The sequence below is a fragment of the Podarcis muralis genome, chromosome 4 (assembly GCF_964188315.1).
Source record: "Podarcis muralis chromosome 4, rPodMur119.hap1.1, whole genome shotgun sequence".
Taxonomy (NCBI): domain Eukaryota; kingdom Metazoa; phylum Chordata; class Lepidosauria; order Squamata; family Lacertidae; genus Podarcis; species Podarcis muralis.
Window position 1 is genome coordinate 22,973,585 of NC_135658.1, and position 21,874 is coordinate 22,995,458.

The window sequence follows — 21,874 nt, forward strand, 5'->3', positions numbered from 1 at the left end:
AAGACGGAAAAGCGATGAAATACCAACGAAAGAACAATGCAAGAAAAGTTGATGGAATACACTGAAATGGCTAAGATAACTGAGAGACTTAAAGATAAAGGCAATACGGACTTTTTAAAAAGATTGCCAGGACCCCCACAAAAACCCTTAAGCCATCACAGCTTTTCATTAAGTCATGCAGGGTCAGGGCCAGATTAAGAGCGTTAGAAGCCTTAAAGGAGAGCTTTCCAAACTTTATGCCATGATGCATTAGTTTGTCAGCTGCCGTGTGAAGGTGTGTTACTCAAATGCTTCCCATGCTCCTTGGTGAGGAGCCTTGGTGGGCCGAGTAGCATTTTACCAGTTAGTCTAATTTTGTTGTATCAATATATATCATTAATCTCTATTATTACTATTTTATTATTGTTTATTATTATTTACTGCTGTTGTGGTGGTATATATGCCTGTAATTCTTCCATTTGTTGTGGGAGCCTTTTCCCCTCAGCTGCAATATATGGTCCATGATAAATCTGGCAAAGGAAAATTTCTGTGGTGCCCCCCTTTTCTTGATAAGCGTGTGCTTATTTTGCCTAATAATAATGATAATGATAATTTATTATTTATACCCCGCCCCTCTGGTTGAGTTTCCCTAGCCACTCTGGGCGGCTCCAATTGAGTGTTAAAAACAATACAGCATTAAATATTAAAAACTTCCCTAAACAGGGCTGCCTTCAAATGTATTTTAAAGATAAGATAGCTGCTTATTTCCTTCACATCTGAAGGGAGGGCGTTCCACAGAGCGGGCGCCGCTACTGAGCAGGCCCCCTGTCTGGTTCCCTGTAAAGGAAAAAGCTTAATCCAGCCTTGTGCAGAGTCCCAAATTCTACAAACAGGGAAAGGGAGTGGGGAAGGGCGAGTGTGTGGGAAGGAGATGGCCCAACCCCTCACAGTGATGCACTGGGACCTGCAGGGAGGAGAGGGGGTTGGGCACCAGCTGCTGCTATTGCGGCTCCGCTTCTCAGTTCCACCAGTTGGTACCGCTCAACGCATCCGACCAGGGTGATGGTAGTGGCAGGAGTGGCCTAAGGGTGCCTGGCTCAGGCAGGTGCGCAGGGGTCATAGCCGCTGACCATAGATACTATGTTACTGGCGCAGAAGTGCTGCCTTGAAACATCTGGTGCGGGAGCCTCTACTGACACCCAAGGCTGGTTCATGGAAGCCTTGTGGTTCTACCATATATCATCAAAGGCTGCTGCATATAACCAAGACATTTACCAGTACAGTATTGTGACTTACGCCTCCTGGTGACAGCCATTTGGGCAGCTCAGCCAGCCCTGCTCTTTCCCCGTATTCCAATGGGGGGTGGAGGGGGATGGAATCCACTGGAGCAGTCAAGTACAACATTACCTGTTTGGCTAGAGTGGACATGCAGGGGAATGTTGGTCCAGCCAGTTTAAACTTCCTGTTATACCTGGCTGGGGCATCCTTTCCTTTGCATGTGACCAGTAGGTGGGCGTGACCTTTCCAGACCTGGTAAAAGGCCAAGACACGTAGCCACCTCCCTTCTTTTTCGTCCTGCCTGCTTCCTGCTTCACCTGAACTGCACTGCTGGCTCTCTCAGCCAGCAGTCCCTGGGTTATCTCCCATATGGGGTAAACCTATTTCTATGTATCTGTAACTTTAAGCCTAAAGCCTGCCTCCAGGGATCACACTGTGCTCTGCCTGATCATGAGTAAGCTTATTTTTGTTACTTATGAATAAGACTGTTGTGTCTTTATTCTTTTAGGAGGGATTAAAGGGGTCTTACCAGGAACATATCCCAATCTGGGCAAGCCAGATTGAATTGCTTATTATTTTAAGAGATTCTAACGAGTCTGCAACCAACTTCCTGCTGTGTGATATGGGAATGTACTCTGCTATATGAAGAAATTTGCTAGCGCAAGTTAGGAAGGATAATATTAATCAATCTATCCTCTCCTGTTGCCCACAACTTTCCCACAGGCAGGTGCATTCTGCCAGCTGACATTTCTAAGCCACCTTTAAAAGCATCCTCTCACAGGTGATTTTCAAATCTGAAGCTGAGGCATTGTGATTCCCTGCTTCCCACTCCCACACACACACAAAAAACAAGTTCAGTTCTAGGCCAAAAAAGAACCCGAAAATGTCAGTGTGGGGCTAAGGAAGCCCTCTTGGTGCCAACGTTGTCTGTTTTTAGCCCCAGACAAAAGCATTTTTATTTACCCAGGTTTTGGCCCTTGATTTGGAGGGTAACCAGTTATGTCTGTGGCCTCTTTTTGAGTCAAGTCTCGGGACCAAATGGAAAGGACTCAGACTGTGATTCAGCACACTGTGTCTTTGTTTGTTAATCAACACCTGCATAGTTGTGCCCCTTCTTTAGTATTTTTCATTGCTTCTTATCCAGAAGTGATAGGTGCAGAATTCTGTTCAAAAGAATCACACAGAATTCTCAAGACAATATTTAATAGTCGTTAACCTTCATGACTACCAAAAAGTAGCAGATATAAGCTGTAAAGGGTGCAGGTACATAGAGTTCAGTCACAGCAGAAGAACTTCACATCGTTAAGTGTTGTATCATCGTCCTTGCCTTGGAGACCCTCCACCTTTGTCTGGATCCCACAGATATAACCAGAGGAGCAGCGATTGCTCCATGCGCCAAAATTACCCCAGTTAAGTCCCTGGCCCATCAGCCCAGTTCCATCTTGACAGGTGAACTGGATGTTGTTGGCAGCCGTATCGTCACCTTTGCCCCGGGGTGCTTCCACTCTCAGAGAGAAAGAGATCAGATTGCTTTGGGGGCAGTAGTGAATCCCTGTCCAGGTTCCCCACCTGTCAAAGAAGACATTGGTGTTAATTAGTAACACATGAGGAGCCTTAGTAACACATGAGGCAGCCCTGTTCAGGGAAGTTTTTAATGTATGATATTTTAGTGTTTTTTGGTTTCTATGGAAGCCGCCCAGAGTGGCTGGGGAAACCCAATGTCTCAAGGGCTTTGTTTTGTTGCATCCAAAGGTTCACAAAGCAGCTGCCTTTGCCCTTCCTTTCTGCCCCAACACTCCCTTCTCCCAGTGAGGGCAGAAGCAGTTCTCCTGGAACTCAAGAACAGGTATTGTAGCTGTCTGAGTCTGTGAAACAGTTAATTATCACTTTAATGTATCATTTCCCATAAATATTGCTCAACACAACCTAAGATCATCTGGGCCTGAGATGTTTGCCTCCTTAAATCTCATCACTGCCCTCTCACTTAGCTGCTTCTCTGAGTCCAACACCCATGGCAAACCAAGAGGGAGAGGGCAAGATAACCAGAGGCTGCTGCTCCCTGTCCTTCCTTCTGTCCCTTGCTCAAAGAGATCCAGTGAACTTGTAAAGAGAGCAAGAAAGAATTGCAGCTAAATAAGAAAGCTCAAGGAGTCCGTACTGGGTCCCCTATTGGGATACAGGGATTGGCAAGTGACCAACAGTGCCAACCTCTAAAACCAGGCCTGCTATCAATTTTGGGGTCCTGCAAAGTTGAGTTGGAAGTCAGCAAAAGGCTAGAGTTGGTGCCCTTTGAGAGGTCAGAAAAAACAAGGTGAACCCTATGGTTTCTTTGTGCTGGTCTAACCTAGCATAACAAATTTCAGTTCAGCCCCTCCCACCAACACCTTCCCAAAAATTGCAACCAAAAGGAAATGAAATCAAGAGAGATGCTCACGGTCCAGTTGCAGACTCAATTACTGAACTGTCAGTGCAGTGCAGGCGAATTCCATTTAGGGCTGTATCATCATCCTTGACACCACCACCTTGGTTTGGCTCTACCTGGTGGGAGAAGAGACAAAGAGACTGAGATAAATCTGAAGATAAACCAAGGAGTGCAAAAATCAAAGTCAAAGTAAATCTGTCAGGGACTGGACTGAGGAGGAATGGTGGGAGCCCCCCCCCCCATTTATCTGTCCGCCCCCAAGGGCAGGAGGACAGTATTGATTTAGAACAGTGGTTTGCAGAGGGGCATAGCCCAGAGGGGAAAAGCTTGGAAATACTGGGTGAGGAACAGCTAGAATAGGAAACACCAGGAAAGAGACAGCTGGCAGATTCAGTGTCCTTGAACAGCATTACTGACCCTACTTCGCCTAAGGCTTGGAAAGTGATAAAAAAGAAAGCGCAACAGCAACAAACTCAGATTACTCAATGTAGGAGTGGCGTAGATTAATGCTGACGGAGGGGGTGAACCTTTACTGGGAGCAACGCCAATATTTAGAGAGACATACAGCCCTTTGCTTCTCGCTGTGATTATTAAAGAACTTATCTGGTAAGAACGCTCCTTTCATTTGATCTGCTTACTTACTACCACCAGGGGAGGGATCCGATTCCCCAAAGTCTGACAAAATCATGAGTTCAATGAGATCTAAGTTCAATTAACTTGACATGGATGCAACAGTTTTCAGCTGGAATTATCCATGCCCTTAAGTCTGCAGCCTCACCTGGATACTATTACTATTACCATGTCCAGGGTAGATTTTCCATGCCTGAGATAGGAATGCAACCCATTTCTAACCATGCAGCAATAGAGATAAAGCTCTTTCCCTGGGCAGATGACTAAGAGGGAGGGCGTAGGGTAGTATTCCATTAAAATTTGTACAGAGCAGTCCCATTGATAGTAATAACACGACTCAGGTGTGTTAATTTCAAGAATTCTACACCAAGTAAAACCTGGTTACTGTGTTCCATTCGTAATTTTTTTAAAGAATCAGAGTTGGAAGGGGAAACAAGGGTCATCTAGTCCAACCCCCCTGCGATGCAGGAATTATTTGCCCAACATAGGGCTTGAACCCACGACCCTGAGATTAAGAGTCTCATGCCCAACCGAGCTATCACACCAGCCATTCTTTGTGGGTGGGTGATGAAACACACTGTGTTCAGCCGTAATTATCAACCTTGAGTGATTAACACTTCCCAACTTTGATCCCTCTCAGATGTTTTCGATGATAACACCCATCATCCCAGACCATTTGTCATGCTGGCTGGGTTTGATGGGAGCTGGAGTCCAACATATCTGGAGATATGTAGGACAACTCCTACATGTAAGGAGTCCCACCAAACACAGCCGGCCCAGTCATTAGGCAGGGTGAAGCTGCTGCTTCGGGTGCCAGAAGCCCCCCAGGTGGCATGCCCATGGGTGCCCCATCTGCCTGGCTGCCTCCACCATCAGCAGAGAAGCACCTCCCCCACTGGCACAGATTTTGGGCAAGGTAGGTGGTTGAGGTAGTGGTGGCAGCAGTAGGGCAAACTGGATCTTCCCCTTTTGCCTCAAGAAGTGAAACAGGGTGCACTGCCCTACCACCAAATAATCTGCCTGCATATCTGGCCTTTCTTTTCCAGCCAGAACGTACCAGAACTCAGTTCCGGAAGCTCTCAAGTGGGCACTATTGCCATTCTAAGAGAACAAGACACCTCTTTTTCTAGGAAAATAGCACTGCTGCATAAGTTGCTAATATATTTCACTTGGTGGCCCAAATTACCACCTGGCTCCTCAACCTCTAAATTGTCCATAATTTAGATAAAGCAGAGGACTAATAGACTTAAGAGCTCGTCAGTTCCCTATTGTTTCCCCATCTTTTTTGTTGAGTTCTAGATCTGCATTCAGAAGGCATTCAGAAAGGAAGGAAGGAAGGAAGGAAGGAAGGAAGGAAGGAAGGAAGGAAGGAAGGAAGGAAGGAAGGAAGGAACTTCAAAGTGAGCCGATCTTGACAATAACCCTGGAGGAAACCTTACCTTCAGTGAGAAGCCATGAGCATATCCCTGAGGGCAAAACTGGATTACCCCCCAGCTACCCCAAGGTCCTCCATTTGTCACAGAAAGGACGGAATTAAAGTTTCGGGCTTCCACAGACCAAAGGCAGCAGCAGAGGATCAAGAAGAACGCAGGTGAGGCAGTGAGATCCATGGTATCTCTGCTCTGAAGCTAGTTGAAGGAAAGCAGCCTTGGGAATTTATAGCCCAGAGGACTAAGCCGGGTCATACCCTTAGACAAGGAAATACTTTCGAAACTTGCAAAAGGTAAAAGAAGACCACCAGTAGGTGTATTTGCATTGAATGTGCATTACGTGTCAGTAGTGACTATGGCATTAAGGAAGCAGTTTGATTCTGCTAAACCTCTCGGAGCTGCAAGGTTATTTTTGGCTGGAACTGGTCTGAGGCAAAGTAAACCAGAAGAAAATGACCTCTTGATGACATCATGTTGCTCACTTGGGCATTATTATTCCTTAGAACTGCTATAATAAGTGAAAGGAGGAAGAAACTGTCATTACAAGCTGAGGACAGGATGTGTGAAACTCAAGTAGTGACTGCTGGGCCTGTCCCTGTAGTGAACCATACTGACCTACAATTCTTAGATGGTAGATGGTGAGGGATGGTGAATCTCACATGGCTGCCACCCCATCTGCTGCTCTTAGGGCCGCCCTGTTCCATCTCCACTGCCATGACCCTGACTGACTAAGCAGCCATTTGACCACATACACTGTTCCTGGCCCAGTGTGCCTTCAGAATCTGCGGCCTGCAATATGACTGCACATCAGGCTCACTGACTCTAGGGAGCTGAGGTTTCTTTGGCCCTCTCAATATTTTTTTGAAGGGAGCCTGGCCCCCTCAGTGTCAGGAGAAACTGCAGGTTTTGTGGTGTCACACGCATCTCCCAACACCATGCAGGCCGGTGCAGCCTTCCACTGGGCACACTGGCCTGTGCAGTGTCGAGAGACGCACATGACGTCACACAACCCTTCGCTCCCCAGCTTCTCCCTGATGCTTAGGTGTGTTGTGTTTGTATGTGTAGGGATGTGTGTGTGTGTTTGCACGCACACACCTGCCTGAGGCTAGGATCTAGCGAACAACAGAGATATTTACACAATGTGAGTACACAAAGAAGGCATTGCTGCATACAATCAGCTATGAAAACAAAGTCCTGTTTTATACTGAAAATAAAATGCCTACACCAAACGAAGGGAAATGGCGAAGCTGACATACAAACACTTTGTATTTACCCTTCCCTATCATTTTGAAGGGCAAATTATTTAAATTATTTAATTGCAATGGTTCAGCAGCTGGTGGTTATGTAGGGAACATGTGGAGTGTTTATTCCTTTATTGTAAATTTTGCCTTATACTGTCTACATGCCTACTCAGAAGTAGGTCCCACTGAGTTTGATAGGATTTACTCTCTGGTATGTGCCTGATCAAGGGACGCAGGTGGCACAGAGCCTAGGACTTGCTGATCAGAAGGTCGGCGGTTGAGCCCCAGTTGCTAGGTCCCAGCTCCTGCCAACCTAGCAGTTCGAAAGCACGTCAAAGTTCAAGTAGATAAATAGGTACCCCTCCGGCAGAAAGGTAAACGGCGTTTCCATGCGCTGCTCTGGTTCGCCAGAAGCGGCTTAGTCATGCTGGCCACATGACCCAGAAGCTGTACGCCGGCTCCCTCGGCCAATAAAGCGAGATGAGCGCCCCAACCCCAGAGTCAGCCTGACTGGACCTAATGGTCAGGGGTCCCTTTACCCTTTAACTTTCCCCTATTTGCCTGATCGTGCTCATGATTTCCCGTTTTAAGAGGCTTGCTCCAAAATGAAAAGTCACTATGGCTTACAAAACTCAAAAAGTAATAAAAATATTTAGCAATTGTGCTGATAAGATTATTTTCCCCCTTCAATGGGGAAGGAAGTTCTGCAAACATATTTCACAACAGCTGAAAATGGTGCAATACTTTTATCTTTCCAGAAATTGATAATATTTCTCCCTCTCTCCTGTTGAGGATATTGTTCAAATATTAAACTAGTACTACTCACTGTAAAAGTTGTTTTATGTCAGTTAGCCTTTAGCTTTCATGATGAATGAATATGCAGTTGTAAATGCTTAAAATAAGACTCCATGGATGGGATGGGGGGAAGTCTCAAGATTCGGAGAATCTCCTCATACAGATATGTTTTTACTAATTTGTGTTTATTTGAAGAAGAAGTAGAAGAAGTCTGGTTTTCTTTTTCTTTTTTTCAGATAAAGCAAAATTGCTTCCACACCATGACCTCCATCTCACTAAATTTGATCCACAGCTGCAAGCAGCCATGTTTCCAAATACCAGTTGCTGGAAACCACAGAAGAGGAGCGTGCTCTTGTGCTCAAGTTCTGCTCCCTGGTTCCCTGATCCTTTCTGCTTCAGCAGGATCTCTGCAAGCACACCAAGTAGAAACCTGTAAATTCAGCTGGCACGACACATCTAATGACATCTGCGCTGCAGCTCCTGCAGCCAGAGGGAAGGGTGTGGAGGAGAGAAAGTAGATGCTCTTTTTACAGAATCCATGGTACACCCAAACTGACTCCAGAACGGACCATTTTCATGCCATTTGTTCTTCTACTGCTAGAACTGCTGCCATGGCTGATGCAGGACCAATCTTCAATATATCACTTTGGGAGAAGGCGTTCAAGCAAGAGGTGAAGACTCAACTCCAGGGATTCCTGAATTATACTGGTTTTCAGTCCCGCAAACAGACTGAAATGGCCTTGGTGGATGATCTATACCGGGAATGGTAGGCAGTGCATGAGATCCCTGCCGCTTCCGCTGCACCACTCAGTGCTACCTTTAGAAGGGGGAAAGAGTAGGCCAGTGTGCCTTCTCAATCTGCTGCCTGCAAAGTGGCAGTGCTGGTTTCCGTCAGGTCCTTCCTCAGAGTGAGGCATTGTGGGTGAGGGCGCCCTGAAGAATGCCTGTGTTACCATTTTATGTAAGTGTTTATATACAATGGCTGGAAATGGCTGCATTATATAAGCATGTAAGAAGTTAAGAAAGGTTGCTAGTCTGGGACAACCTACTGCTCCCCTACTTGATTTCTCATTGCAATTATGGGGTGGAAGGACCTGAAGGAGACCTGCACTGCCACTTTGCAAGCAGCAGATTGAGAAGACACACTGGCCAGCAACAACAGTGGCCCCATGATCCGCTGGCTGGCTGGCTGGCCATTCAGTCTGCCACTATCTAAGTGACTGAATATGGGGCCACTCCTGGCTGTCTCCACTGAACGTTCACACCTCCTAAGTTCAGCATCTAGTGACAGTTCCTCTGTCCTGAATTCTCATTGTAGCTGTTCTAAGGGAACGGATATAGTACCCAAGTGAGTTGCAGGACGTCATCAAGACAGAATAGTTTACTTTTTACAGGTTTATTTTGGCTTGAAGAGGTTCCAACTCAAATACCCTGCTACTCTGAGAAGCTTATCAGAATCAAACTATTTCCTTAACTCCGTAGCCAATATTGACACACAATAGGTATTTCATGCAAATCTATCTACAAGTGGTGCCGCCTTGTTTATTATTTCTGAGATATTTTCCTCGTTTTCCAGATGTGACCCAGCCCAAGTCTCTGGGCTATAAATTCTCAAGGCTGTTATTCTTCGATGGACTCTTTCTACCTTGATTCAGAATAGATTGCTTTCCATTGACTTCACCATCACTACTATGCTCTTCTTGATCCTCTTCAGCTGCCTTGCCCATGCAGAAGACAAGAACTATAACTCTATCCTCACAGTGCCAAATGGAGGACCATGGGGCACTTGGGGGACGATCCAATTTTGTCCACGGGGATATGCTCATGGCTTCTCACTGAAGGTAAGGTTTGCTGTTGGGTTGCTTTCACAATCAGATCTCTCTCTCCTTCCTTCATTTTTGTCTGAACACTCCCCAGAACACAGTTTTTGAACTCAACAAGAAATGTGGGGAAGCAATAGGACAGGGATGGACTCTTAACTAAGGAGATGCTAGGCCAAATGGCCAGAATTGTTATCAAATGCTCCCTAACCTCGATTATCCACAAAGGAATGTGTTAAGGAGATAAGGATGAATGGCCATAAATAAGAGGCAGGGAGGAAAGGAGTCTGCCAGCTGCAAGAAGAGAAATTTTTGGATTAACTATCTGCAGTCTGGATTCAGACTGTTCTTCCGAGGATGGAAAAACAGCAAAGACGACTTGTTTACTGGAAGCTGAATCACGGGACAAAGCGATGCAGTGAGTTTTGGAAACTGTAAGATAACAGCTTCTCCCGAGACATGACAGAACAACGAACAGTTGCAGGAATAAAGGATACAACACCATATATGGATGGGAAAGCATCATGGGGAAAAATTGTCACAGGCAGGAAAGAATAAGGATTACAGCTAAAGTTCCTCACTTGAAACTTTATAAATTACCTATTATATCAACACTAATTGAAATCACAAGATTGTAGCTGTTATATAAGGGGTTATTTTAACTCAGTGGAATGGAATGGAAATTATTAAAATTTTGGAACACAGAAAAAATGTAATGCTGTATTATCAAGTCATGTTTTGGTCTGCCATTTAGATTCAAAATGGCACTTGGCACCCAAAATTCCACAAAGACCCTCACTTCAGGAACCATTAGGGCCAGGTTTGGTGAAAATATCTCAAGAGGCGGCCATACTCATAGAAAGCATACAAATGGAAAAACCATTTCCCAAAATATAAACTAGATTGATGTCAGTAGTTCAGCAGTTAAAATTTATCACACTCTGCATCTCTTTTCCCTCTAGGTAGAGCCAGGTCAAGGTCGTGGTGATGACACAGCCCTCAACGGAATCCGCCTGCACTGCACGGATGGTTCAGTTATTGAGTCTTCAGTTGGACTGTGAGTGGCTTTCTTGCATTCTTCTCCGCTTTGGTTCAATTCATTGTAAGATAATTGTTGTAAGATAATGGTTGAAGGGGCTGAAGTGAAATTTGTTAGGCTGGGTTAGATCAGCACCAGATAGGAGGGCAAGTCAACATGGCTACCCAGTTCTCTTTTGGGGGGTGGTTGAGCAGTGGCAACCAACATCAAGTGTCTACCACCTGTCTTCTAAGATAGTATCGCTTACCCACCATTCCATACCTCTCCAAGATCCTGTTGATAGGAGATCCCTGAATCTGGCCCAGTCCCTAGTTGCTGTTTCTGATTCTTCTTGAGAAAGAAGTGGAGGGCCAAAGTCCCATGCCCCACATTGCATCTTCTGGTGTCCTATCAACATCCTCTCAGGGTTCTGTTTCCTCAGAAGAGCTACCTGGCTACAAACAAGTTGAGCCCCAATAAACTGATACTTCTCCCCCTTTCAGGTTTCCCAACTCTTTTCCAGTAAACACATAATTATTCTGGGTCATTTCAGACCCTGAAGATCTTAGGTTGTGTCAAACAATATTTATTGCAGACTGCGAAATTTAACAGTTTCATAGACTCACACACCAATAATACTTGATTCTATTTCTCTGCCTTCACCAGGAGTGGAAGGTAGAAGGGAAGGAAGGAGCAGCAGGTACCTTTTGAATACAATGCAAAGCCTTTGAGACACTAAGAGCCTCCTCTTGCAATGCTAGTAATGGCCTGATCCCTTTTGGAGCAAGCAGATTCCTGTCCCATTTCTAATTAACGGTCAGTGTCTTCTTTGGCAGGTGGGGATCCTGGACAGGGATTCAGTATTGCCCCCGTGGCAATCTAGTCTCTTTCTCTCTGAGGGTGGAAAAACCTCAGGGCAAAGGTGACGATACTGCAGCCAACAACATCCAGTTCACCTGCCAAGATGGAACTGGGCTGATGGGCCATGGACTTTCCTGGGGTAATTTTGGTCCATGGAGCAGTCGCTGCTACACTGGATTCATTAGTGGCATTCAGACAAGGGTGGAGTCTCCCCAAGGCAAGGGCGATGACACAGCCCTCAATGATGTGAAGTTCTTTTGCAGCGGCTGAACCACAAGTACCTCCCTGTATCTCTGCTGCTTTTCAGCAGTCGTGAATGTTAACCACAATTAAATATTGGCATGAAAGTAGTGTGTGATTCTTTTCATTTTAATTACTTAATTTTGCACTTATCACTTCTGGGTGGGAAGCAATGAAACACACACACACACACACACACACACTCCAATTCTAAGCTTTCCTCCACGTACCTCAAGGGGGCACAGACATTTTCCTCTCCTCCCATTTTATCCTCACAACAACCCTGTGAGGTAGGTTAGGCTGAGAGGGAGTGACTGGCCAAAGGTCATGGTGTGAGCATCACGGCTAAGTGGGAAGATCTGATACAATGGCCATACTGACTTCCTGTTAGACCATTAGCTAGTCTGGATTCCGATCTAGCATATCTAGCATATCCAGAAGACAAGATATGAGGGGGAAAGTGGAGGCACTATTCTGTCCAACTACTTAGTGAGAAATAAGCCTGCTTCCAATTTTTAGCCAGTGAGTAAAGTCACAGATTGGCGTTTGGATGAGCAAGCCACAGAGACAATAAATGATGGAGGAACACACAAATTGTCTGCAGAAGATACTTCCTGCTTGCGTGTGACTATTGTGTATAATATAATACAGATTATGAAACTATTGTAGCATACCCTCTAACAATAAAAACCAAGGGGAAGCTGGATCAGTTTTAATGTTTTCATTCAGTACTCATGGGCTGATTTTATTTGTTTATTTGAAGCCATTTTGTCCTGAAACGTAAATATGGGCCTCAATGAATGACATTTATTGATTCATTTGTTTTCCATTTCTAAATGCGAAAAGAGTGCTTCCCTTAAAGAGCCTCATGAGCCTTCTATGAGGTTTTGACTTCTCTTCTGTCTTAGATTTTATTGCCTGGCAATAGTCTTAGGAAGCCATTTTTTGTTTCGCTTTTTGTTTTGTTTTTTGTTTGTTTGTTTGTTTTATTAAATTTGCTTGACAACATTACATTATTATATATGGTATTTTGAAAAAAGAAAAGAAGTACAAATCAAAGACAAGTCTATTCAATACAATTCACCAAACATTCTTTCAAATGTACACAAGATATGTAGAATTTAGCTGACACTGTATAATTCTCCCCTCCCCCCGGATTATAAATAATTTGTCTAGGGCCACTAGTTAGGTGCCTACTGAGAGAATCCAACAGGCATCGGCCCACAGATGCAATATATCTCAATGGGAGAAACCTATCTCTAGGGCTAGACACATTCAAATGGCTACAGGCAGTCCTTCAGATAACCTGGTCCCAAACCTACTAGAGCTTTAAAGCTGGTGTCCTGTTTTTTAAATGGTCTAGAAATGAATAGGTCACCAATGCACAGTCTCCAACTGCCCTGAAAATGCTGAGACCACCACAAAAACCCTTAAACCATCTCAGAGTTTCATTATGTCATACAGGGTCAGGGCCAGATTAAGACCTTTAGAAGCCCTAAACAAGAGCTTTCCAAACTTTGTGTCGTGACACGTTAGTTTGTCAGCTGCGGTGTGTAGGTGTCAAGAATGAGACAACTCCCAGTGAAGATTTGCAGTCAGCTGAGGAAAGCAGCCAGGAACAAAGTGGGTTTACTCTCGTGCAGGAGGAAGAGCAGAGAGAGCTAGCTCCCGCCCCCCTTGGAATGCCAGTTGATAAGGGGACGACTGTGAGCAGGCTGGAACCCAGCCAAAGTCAATCAGGCAGGAACAGAGAAGGAAGTAGTCTGTCAGACCGGGAAGAGGTTGGAGCTGACCCAGTCTCTCCTAAGAGTCGGCTAAGGGGTGGGCTATTAGACAGGAAACAAAACAAACGATGCAAGGTCCAAAGATTCAATATCTTCTGCAAAACCCAGAAACAGACTTCAGAAGGGTCATCTTGATTGATGATGCCAGAGGCTATGTTACAGGAATCCGGAGCTATCTGTTTGTTTTTGCAATAATTCCTCCTTTTTAATTAACGACGCTTACTGTGCTATCAAGCCAGGAACCTGGACGCATGACAGTAGGTATGTCACGCAAATGCTCCCCGCGCTCCTCCCAGGGCTGGAAAGGGGCTAGTTTGCTAGTAAAACTGAATTGTTGTGTTGTGAAACGATGCAAGTCTCAAAAGTTTGTCACCCACATGAAAAGTTTGGAAAGCTCTGCCCTAAACACTTAAAAGATTTGAGTGCCCCCATACATATCTCATTCAAAATATAAACATGTGAGCCTCGGTGGAACGAGTGGCATTTTACCAGTTACCAGAGTCTAATTTTGTTGTATTGATTAATCTCTATTATTACTATTTTATTATTGTTTATTATTATTTACTGCTATTGTGGTAGTATATATACCTGTAATTCTTCCATTTATTGTGGGAGCCTTTTGCCCTCAGCTGCAATATATGGTCCATGGCAATGGAAAATTTCGGTGGTGCCCCCCTTCTCTTGATAAGCGTGTGCTTATTTTGCCTAAAACTTAATCCAGCCTTGCACAGAGTCCCAAATTCTACAAGCAGGGAAAGGGAGTGGGGAAGGGCAAGTGTGTGGGAAGAAGATGGCCCAACCCCTCACAGTGATGCACTGGGACCTGCAGGAAGGAGAGGGGTTTGGGCACCAGCTGTTGTTGTTGCTGCTCCACTTCTCAGCTCCACCAGTTGATACTGCTCAACGCATCTGATCAGGGTGATGGTAGTGGCAGGAGCGGCCTTGTTGAATTTGAGGGTTCTTTAAATTTGAGGGTTCATTATTGCTTCACAAGATGTGTATTTCTTTAAAGGCCAGAGCAAATCACGTGACCTAGTTTTACAGCTGTGAAGCAGTATGGCAGGTGCTGTTAAGTTTTGGTAATTAAGCTGTTGGGTATGGTATATAAAGAGCAGTATGGAGCTCTGCCTGTGCCCTAGTGGATGGGTCATGCTTATTTTTATATTTTAATTTAGTGTAAAAGGAGTTTTTGTTTTTGCTATTAAAACCTAGCAAAAGTTATTTTGTGTTTCTTGAATGTGTGGTCTCCCCAGCATGCCTTCTGCAGTGCAATTAATCTGCAATTAGCAACAGGCCTAAGTGTGCCTGGCTCACGCAGGTGCGCAGGGGTCATAGCTGCTGACCATAGAGACTATGTTGCTGGTGCAGAAATTGCTGCCTTGAAACATCTGGTGCAGAAGCCTTTTCTGACACCCAAAGCTGGTTGATTTTACCATGTTGTTTTACCATGTATCATATAACCAAGACATTTGCCAGTACGGTATTGTGACATACACCTCTTGGTAACAGCTGTTTGGGCAGCTCAGCCATCCCTGCTCTTTCCCCGTATTCCATCAGGAGAGGGGGCACACTGATGTAGAAAAAATGTCTCTATTTTCATCCGAGGAATGTTGGAGGGCATGCCAACGCAGCAAATACAGCACTGATATTACGTGTGCCAACATCTTGGCTCCCAGCAGGCGGCTGCATTCTGCCAGCTGACATTTCTAAGGCATCTTTAAAAGCATCCTCTCACAGATTATTTTCAAATCTGAAACAGAGGCATTGTGATTCCCTGCTTGTCAGGGATTGGACTCAAGAGGGCGAGATGAAGGAGGAGGAGTGGTGGAGATCACACACACACCTTTCTCCTGCAGCATCAGGAGAAGGGGGAGGCAGCACTGAATTACAGCAGGGCTTTGAGGAGTCTGAGGGAAATCACAGCTCAGAGATAGATGAACAAGAGAGTTGGGCAGTGTTAGAAGAAGTGGAGGGGACTGTAGCAGGGCAGCCAGATGACATGCTGTCACTAGAGAGTATTTCTGATCCCCCTTCTCCCAGAACACGATGTTTGTTAAAAGTGCAGGAACAATGGAATCAGAGACATTTGACCACAAGTGGCCACAGTAAGGGAGGTGGGAGGAGGAGCCCAGTTTGGAGTAATGCCATATTTAGGCTTGTTGCTTTCTTTTGTCTCTCGCTATTAGGATTGACTAAAACTCATTTAAGAAGGACTCTACCTTGTTTCCTCTGCTCTTGTTGCAACCAGGGAATGAATAGCTTTCCCGAAGCCTTGGCAGAGCCATGACACTGCTTTCCCCTCCCACAAAAAAACAAGTTCAGTTCTAGGCCCAAAAAAAGAAACCCCAAAATTTCAATGTGGGGCTAAGGAAGCCCTCTTGGTGCTAGACAAAAGCATTTTTATTTACCCAGGTTTTGGCTCTTGATTTGGAGGATAACCAGTTATGTCTGTGGCCTCTTTTTGAGTCAGGTCTCGGGGCCAACAGAAAGGATTCAGACTGTGATTCAGCACCCTGTGTCTTTGTTTGTTAATCAACACCTGCATAGTTGTGCCCCTTCTTTAATACTTTTCATTGCTTCTCATCCAGAAGTGATAGGTGCAGAATTCTGTTCAAAAGAATCACACAGAATTCTGAAGACAATATTTAATTGTTGTTAACCTTCACAAATGCCGAATAGTACCAGAGATATGCCGTAAGGGGCGGAGGTACATTGGGTTCAATCACAGCAGAAGAACTTCACATCATTAAGTGCTGTGTCATCGCCGTTGCCTTGGTAAGACTCCACCTTTGTCTGGATCCCACAGATATAACCAGAGGAGCAGCGATTGCTCCATGGGCCAAAATTACCCCAGTTAAGTCCCTGGCCCATCAGCCCAGTTCCGTCTTGACAGGTGAACTGGATGTTGTTGGCGGCCGTATCGTCACCATCGCCCTGGTATCCTTCCACTCTCAGAGAGTAAGAGATCAGATTGCTTTGAGGGCAATACTGAATCCCTGTCCAGGTTCCCCACCTGTCAAAGAAGACACTGGTGTTAATTATTAAAACATGGAGAGCCTTCTGCTTACATCTAAATGGATTAGCTCCATGTGAATATTCCAAGAGGATGCCCCCAATGTCTCAAGGGCTCTGCATTGTTGCATCCAAAGTATCACAAAGCAATTTCCTCTGCCCCTCCTTTCTGCCCCAACACTCGCTTCTCCCGGTGAGGGCAGAAGCAGTTCTCCGGGAACCCAGAAGCAGGTATTGTTGCTGTCTGAGTCTGTGAAACAGTTAATTGTCACTTTAATGTATCATTTCCAATAAGTATTGCTCAACACAGCCTAAGATCTTCTGGGCCTGAAATGGTCCAGAACAATTATTTGTTTACTGGAAAAGAGGAGAGAGTCTCAAAAAGCACACAATTATCCATTTATTGGGGCTCAACCTCTTTTGAGCTAGAGAACTCTTCTGAGGCATAGTGCCTTCCTGTTTTATTGGTTTTAGGTTTTCTTTTATGTTTTAAGGATATATTGTTTGGCGTTTTAGACTGTATACTGCATAGAGCTTTTTGAAATGTTGGGGATTGTAAATATTAAATAAACAAATATCTGATCCCTCCCGACTGGAATATGGTGTTTTCTGAATAAAATCCTTGTTCTCTTGAACAGACTTGGAGTTTCCATTTATCTCTATTTGTTTCTTGGCTTCCATGAGGCAGAGACAGATCCAGGTTTAGTCTTGGGTAAAATGTTTGCCTCCTTAATTCCCATCACTGCCCTCTCACTTAGCTGCTTCTCTGAGTCCAACATCTATGGCAGACCAAGAGGGAGAGGGCAAGATAACCAGAGGCTGCTGCTCCCTGTCCTTCCTCCTGTCCCTTGCTCAAAGAGATTCAGTGAACTTGTAAAGAGAGCAAGAGTTGCAACTAAGAAAGGAAGCTCAAGGTGTCTGTACTGGGCCCCCTATTGGGATACAGGGATTGGCAAGTGACCAACAGTGCCAACCTCTAAAACTCAACTGCAAAGTTGAGTTGGAAGCCAGCAAAAAGCTAGAGTTGGTGCCCTTTCAGAGGTCAGAAAAAGCAAGGTGAACCCTATGGTTTCTTTGTGCTGGTCTAACCTAGCATAACAAATTTCAGTTCAGCCCCTCCCACCAACACCTTCCCAAAAATTGCAACCAAAAAGAAATGAAATCCAGAGAGATGCTCACGATCCAGTTGCAGACTCAATTACTGAACTGTCAGTGCAGTGCAGGCGAATTCCATTTAGGGCTGTATCATCCTCCTTAGAACCACCACCTTGGGGTGGCTCTACCTAGTGGGAAGAGAGATGAAGAGACTGGGTTAAATCTGAGGATAAACCAAGGATTGCAAAAATCAAAGTCAAAAGTAAATCATGAATTCAATGAGATCTAAGTTCAATTAACGTGGCATGGATGCAACAGTTTTCAGCTAGAATTATCCATTCTCTTAAGTCTCTTAAGACACAAGGGTCATCTAGTCCAACCCCCTGCGATGCAGCAATTATTTGCCCAACATGATGCTTTAACCCACAACCCTAAGATGAAGAGTCTCATGCCCAACCAACTGAGCTATCACACCAGCCATACAGCCCATGTGAAACTCATTCCTTGAAATGATCGTCAGCAAAAAAATAATAAAAATTAAGCATTCAGAATGTTGCAAGCTGCTGTCCTGAAGTATAAAACATACTTCAGGAATCTTTGAAGACATTTAAAAAAGCACACACTGGAATGTAAATAGTTTAATTCATGTTTCGTTCTCCTGGCAATTATGGGGATCACTTTCATGTGCAGATTTTTGCATTAACTCAATCAGCTTGGTTAAACCAAATTAGTTCATTCCAAGCACTGCCTTTCCCCCACAGCCAAAATTAGTTAAAGGTCCTGTGCTCTTCTTTACAACTTTTTCACTGCTTGCCAGGGAATTCAGTCGGGATCTCCTTCACCTTGGACGAGAATCATGCTAGTAGATCTAAAAGATAAGCGCACCATGCAAACCAAAACACGACATTGCTGCAAAACAATTGTTTTGTATGTGTGTGAGTGTATGTATTTTTGTTGTTTATTTTTGAATTGCACAATCCAATTCTTTGTGGGTGAGCGATGAAACACACTGCATTCAGCCGTAATTATAAACCTTGAGTGATTTTTTTTTTTAAGACTGGCAATCACTTCCAATACTGCAGGCTTCCCAACTTTGATCCCTCTCAGATGTTTTGGATGATAACACCCATCATCCCAGATCATTTGTCTTGCTGGCTGGAGTTGATGGGAGATGGAGTCCAACATATCTGGAGATATGTTGGAAAACATCCTACATGTAAGCAGTCCCACCAAACAGAGCCGGCCCAGTCATTAGGCAGGGTGGGGCTGCTGCTTCAGGTGCCAGAAACCCCCAATGTAGCATGCCCAAGGGTGCCCCACATCCCTTGCTGTCTCCACTATTGGCAGAGAAGCACCATTGGCACTGATTTTGAGCAAGACCACATACATTTGGGGCAAGATCTCACCCCAAATTGGCATAATCTTGCCCCCATAGCCCAATGGCTGGGAGCACAGTGGAAGCAGAGCAGGCGGTGTCAGCTGAAGTAGTTAGGTCATGGTGGTAGTGACAGCAGCAGTTGGACGAAGTGGATCTTCCCCTTTTGCCTCAAGCAGTGAAACAGGATGCACTGCCCCACCACCAAATAATCTGCCCGCATACCAGAGCTTTTTTTTTCCCATCCAGAACTTGCCAGAACTCAGTTCCGGCAGCTCTCAAGCGGGCACTATTGCCGTTCTAAGAGAACAAGACACCTCTTTTTCTAGAAAAATAGCACTGCTGCATAAGTTGCTAATATATTTTACTTGGTGGCCCAAATTACCATCTGGCTACTCAACCTCTTATTGCCCATATTAGGGCAATAAGAGGCCCTTATTGCCCATATTAGTCCTCTGGACTAATAGACTTAAGAGTCCATCAGTTCCATATTGTTTCCCCATCTTCAGAAGGTGTTCAGAAAGAAAGGGAGGGAGGAACTTCAAAGTGAGCCAATGGTGACAGCAACCCTGGAGGAAACCTTACCTTCAGTGAGAAACCAAAAGCATATCCCTGAGGGCAAAACTGGATTACCCCCCAGGTACCCCAAGATCCTCCATTTGTCACAGAAAGGACGGAATTAAAGTCTCGGGCTTCCACAGACCAAAGGCAGCAGCAGAGGATCAAGAAGAACGCAGGTGAGGCAGTGAGATCCATGGTATCTCTGCTCTGAAGCTAGTTGAAGGAAAGCAGTCTTGGGAATTTATAGCCCAGAGGTCTGAGCCAGGTCATATCCTGAGACAATGAAATATTTTCTAAACTTGTAAAAGGTAAAGGAAGACCACTAGTAGGTTTATTTGCATTGAATGTGCATTACGTGTCAATAGCAACTACAGCGTTAAGGGGAGCTGGCGTACAGCTTCCGGGTCATGCGGCCAGCATGACTAAGCCGCTTCTGGCGAACCAGAGCAGTGCACGGAAACGCCGTTTACCTTTCCGCCAGAGAGGTACCTATTTATCTACTTGCACTTTGACGTGCTTTCGAACTGCTAGGTTGGCAGGAGCAGGGACCGAGCAACAGGAGCTCACCCCATCACGGGGATTCGAACCGCCGACCTTCTGATCAGCAAGTCCTAGGCTCTGTGGTTTAACCCACAGCGCCACCCGCATCCCCTCGTGAACCTACAATTATTAGATGGAAGATGGTGAGGGTTAGGGTTAGGGTGAATCATGTGAATCAGGTGCCACCCCACCCCACCCCCCATCTGCTGCTCTCAGGGCTACCCTGTACCATCACCACTGCCATGGCCCTGACTGACTAAGCTGCTGTACAACCACAAAGACTGTTGCTGGCCAGTGTGCCTTTGGAATCTGCTGCCTGCAATGTGGCCGCACAGCAGGCTCACTGACTCTAGGGGGCTGAGGTTTCTTTGCTTGAAGGGTGCCTGGCCCCCTCAATGTCAGGAGACACTGCAGGTTTTGTGATGTCACACGCATCTCCCAACACCACGCAGGCTAGTGCATTCTTCCAGTAGGCCACACCGGCCTGCGCAATGTCGGGAGATGCTCCCCACTTTCTCCCTGATGCTTAGGTGTGTCGTGTTTGTATGTGTAGGGTGTGTGTGTGTGTGTGTGTGTGTGTGTGTTTGCATGCATGCACGTGCCTAAAGCTGGGATCTAACAAACAACAGAAATGTTTACACAATGTGAGTACACAAAGAGGGCATTGCCGCATACAATCAGCTACAAAAATGGAGTCCTGTTTATACTGAAAACAAAATACTTGCACCAAATGAAGGGAAATTGTGAATCTGATGTACGAAGCACTTTGTATTTACTCTTCCCTTTAATTTTGAAGGGAAAAATAACCAATTCACTTTAAGTTACAGATAGGTAGCCGTGTTGGTCTGCCATAGTCAAAACAAAAAAAATTCCTTCCAGTAGCACCTTAAAGACCAACTAAGTTAGTTCTTGGTATGAGCTTTCGTGTGCATGCACACTTCTTCAGATACACTTTAAATTATTTAATTGCAATGGTTCAGCAGCTGGTGGTTTTGTAGGGAACATGTGGAGTGTTTGTTCCTTTATTGTAAATTGTGCCTTATACTGTCTACATGTCTACTCAGAAGTAAGTCCCACTAAGTTCAGTAGGGTAGGTTAGGATGAGCAGTTGTAATTTGCTCAAGCTGGCCATGCGAGCTTTATGGGAAAGCTGGGATTCTTGGTATAAGAGCTTCTTGGTATAAGAATTGGAAGGCTAATAGCATGTAGAATTGCTTCCACACCATCACTTCCACCTCACTAAATTTCTTCCAACAGCTGGAGGCAGCCATGTTTCCAAATACCAGTTGCTGGAAAGCTCATGTTCTGCTCCCTTGTTTCCCACAGGTATCTGGTTGGCCACTGTGAGAAGCAAATGCTGGGCTAGATAGGCCATTGGCCTGATCCAACATACTATTCTTATATTTCCAAGTGGTGGCAGGGAATGGGGCATGATTCTGTAGTTCACCTCAAGTGCCAGAATGTATTAGTCTGGCCCTGAGAGGACAGTAAGGTGGCACAGTTGGGTCAGACCAGTAAGAGGTCCTTCTGAGTCACTGGGCCTTACAGCCAGTGCCTGACCTAGTTGCCCTACCTGGAAGTATTTACAGTGGTACCTCGGGTTAAGAACTCAATTCGTTCTGGAGGTTCGTTCTTAACCTGAAACTGTTCTTAACCTGAGGTACCACTTTAGCTAATGGGGCCTCCTGCTGCCGCTGTGCCACCACACGATTTCTGTTCTCATCCTGAAGCAAAGTTCTTAACCCGAGGTACTATTTCTGGGTTAGCGGAGTCTGTAACCTGAAGCATCTGTA

The 21,874-nt window shown here is 45.1% G+C and overlaps 3 protein-coding genes across 3 annotated transcripts; 1 reads left to right on the forward strand and 2 right to left on the reverse strand.

Annotated features, from left to right (window-relative positions):
- Window positions 1-2,443: 2,443 nt before the first annotated feature.
- Window positions 2,444-5,986, reverse strand: LOC114595311 (vitelline membrane outer layer protein 1-like). The gene is made up of 3 exons (XM_028725616.2): window positions 5,749-5,986; window positions 3,692-3,795; window positions 2,444-2,826 (listed from the first exon to the last, which is right to left on the reverse strand). The coding sequence occupies exons 1-3, from the start codon at window positions 5,917-5,919 to the stop codon at window positions 2,532-2,534; spliced, it is 570 nt and encodes a 189-aa protein (XP_028581449.2). The 5' UTR covers window positions 5,920-5,986; the 3' UTR covers window positions 2,444-2,531.
- Window positions 5,987-9,374: 3,388 nt separating this feature from the next.
- Window positions 9,375-11,821, forward strand: LOC114595312 (vitelline membrane outer layer protein 1-like). The gene is made up of 3 exons (XM_028725617.2): window positions 9,375-9,616; window positions 10,558-10,652; window positions 11,450-11,821. Exons 1-3 carry the CDS (start codon window positions 9,467-9,469, stop codon window positions 11,742-11,744), a joined length of 540 nt encoding a protein of 179 aa, XP_028581450.2. The 5' UTR covers window positions 9,375-9,466; the 3' UTR covers window positions 11,745-11,821.
- A 4,307-nt stretch (window positions 11,822-16,128) lies between these two features.
- On the reverse strand, window positions 16,129-19,773 carry LOC114595313 (vitelline membrane outer layer protein 1-like). The gene is made up of 3 exons (XM_028725618.2): window positions 19,566-19,773; window positions 17,690-17,793; window positions 16,129-16,511 (listed from the first exon to the last, which is right to left on the reverse strand). The coding sequence occupies exons 1-3, from the start codon at window positions 19,734-19,736 to the stop codon at window positions 16,217-16,219; spliced, it is 570 nt and encodes a 189-aa protein (XP_028581451.2). The 5' UTR covers window positions 19,737-19,773; the 3' UTR covers window positions 16,129-16,216.
- Window positions 19,774-21,874: the final 2,101 nt, after the last annotated feature.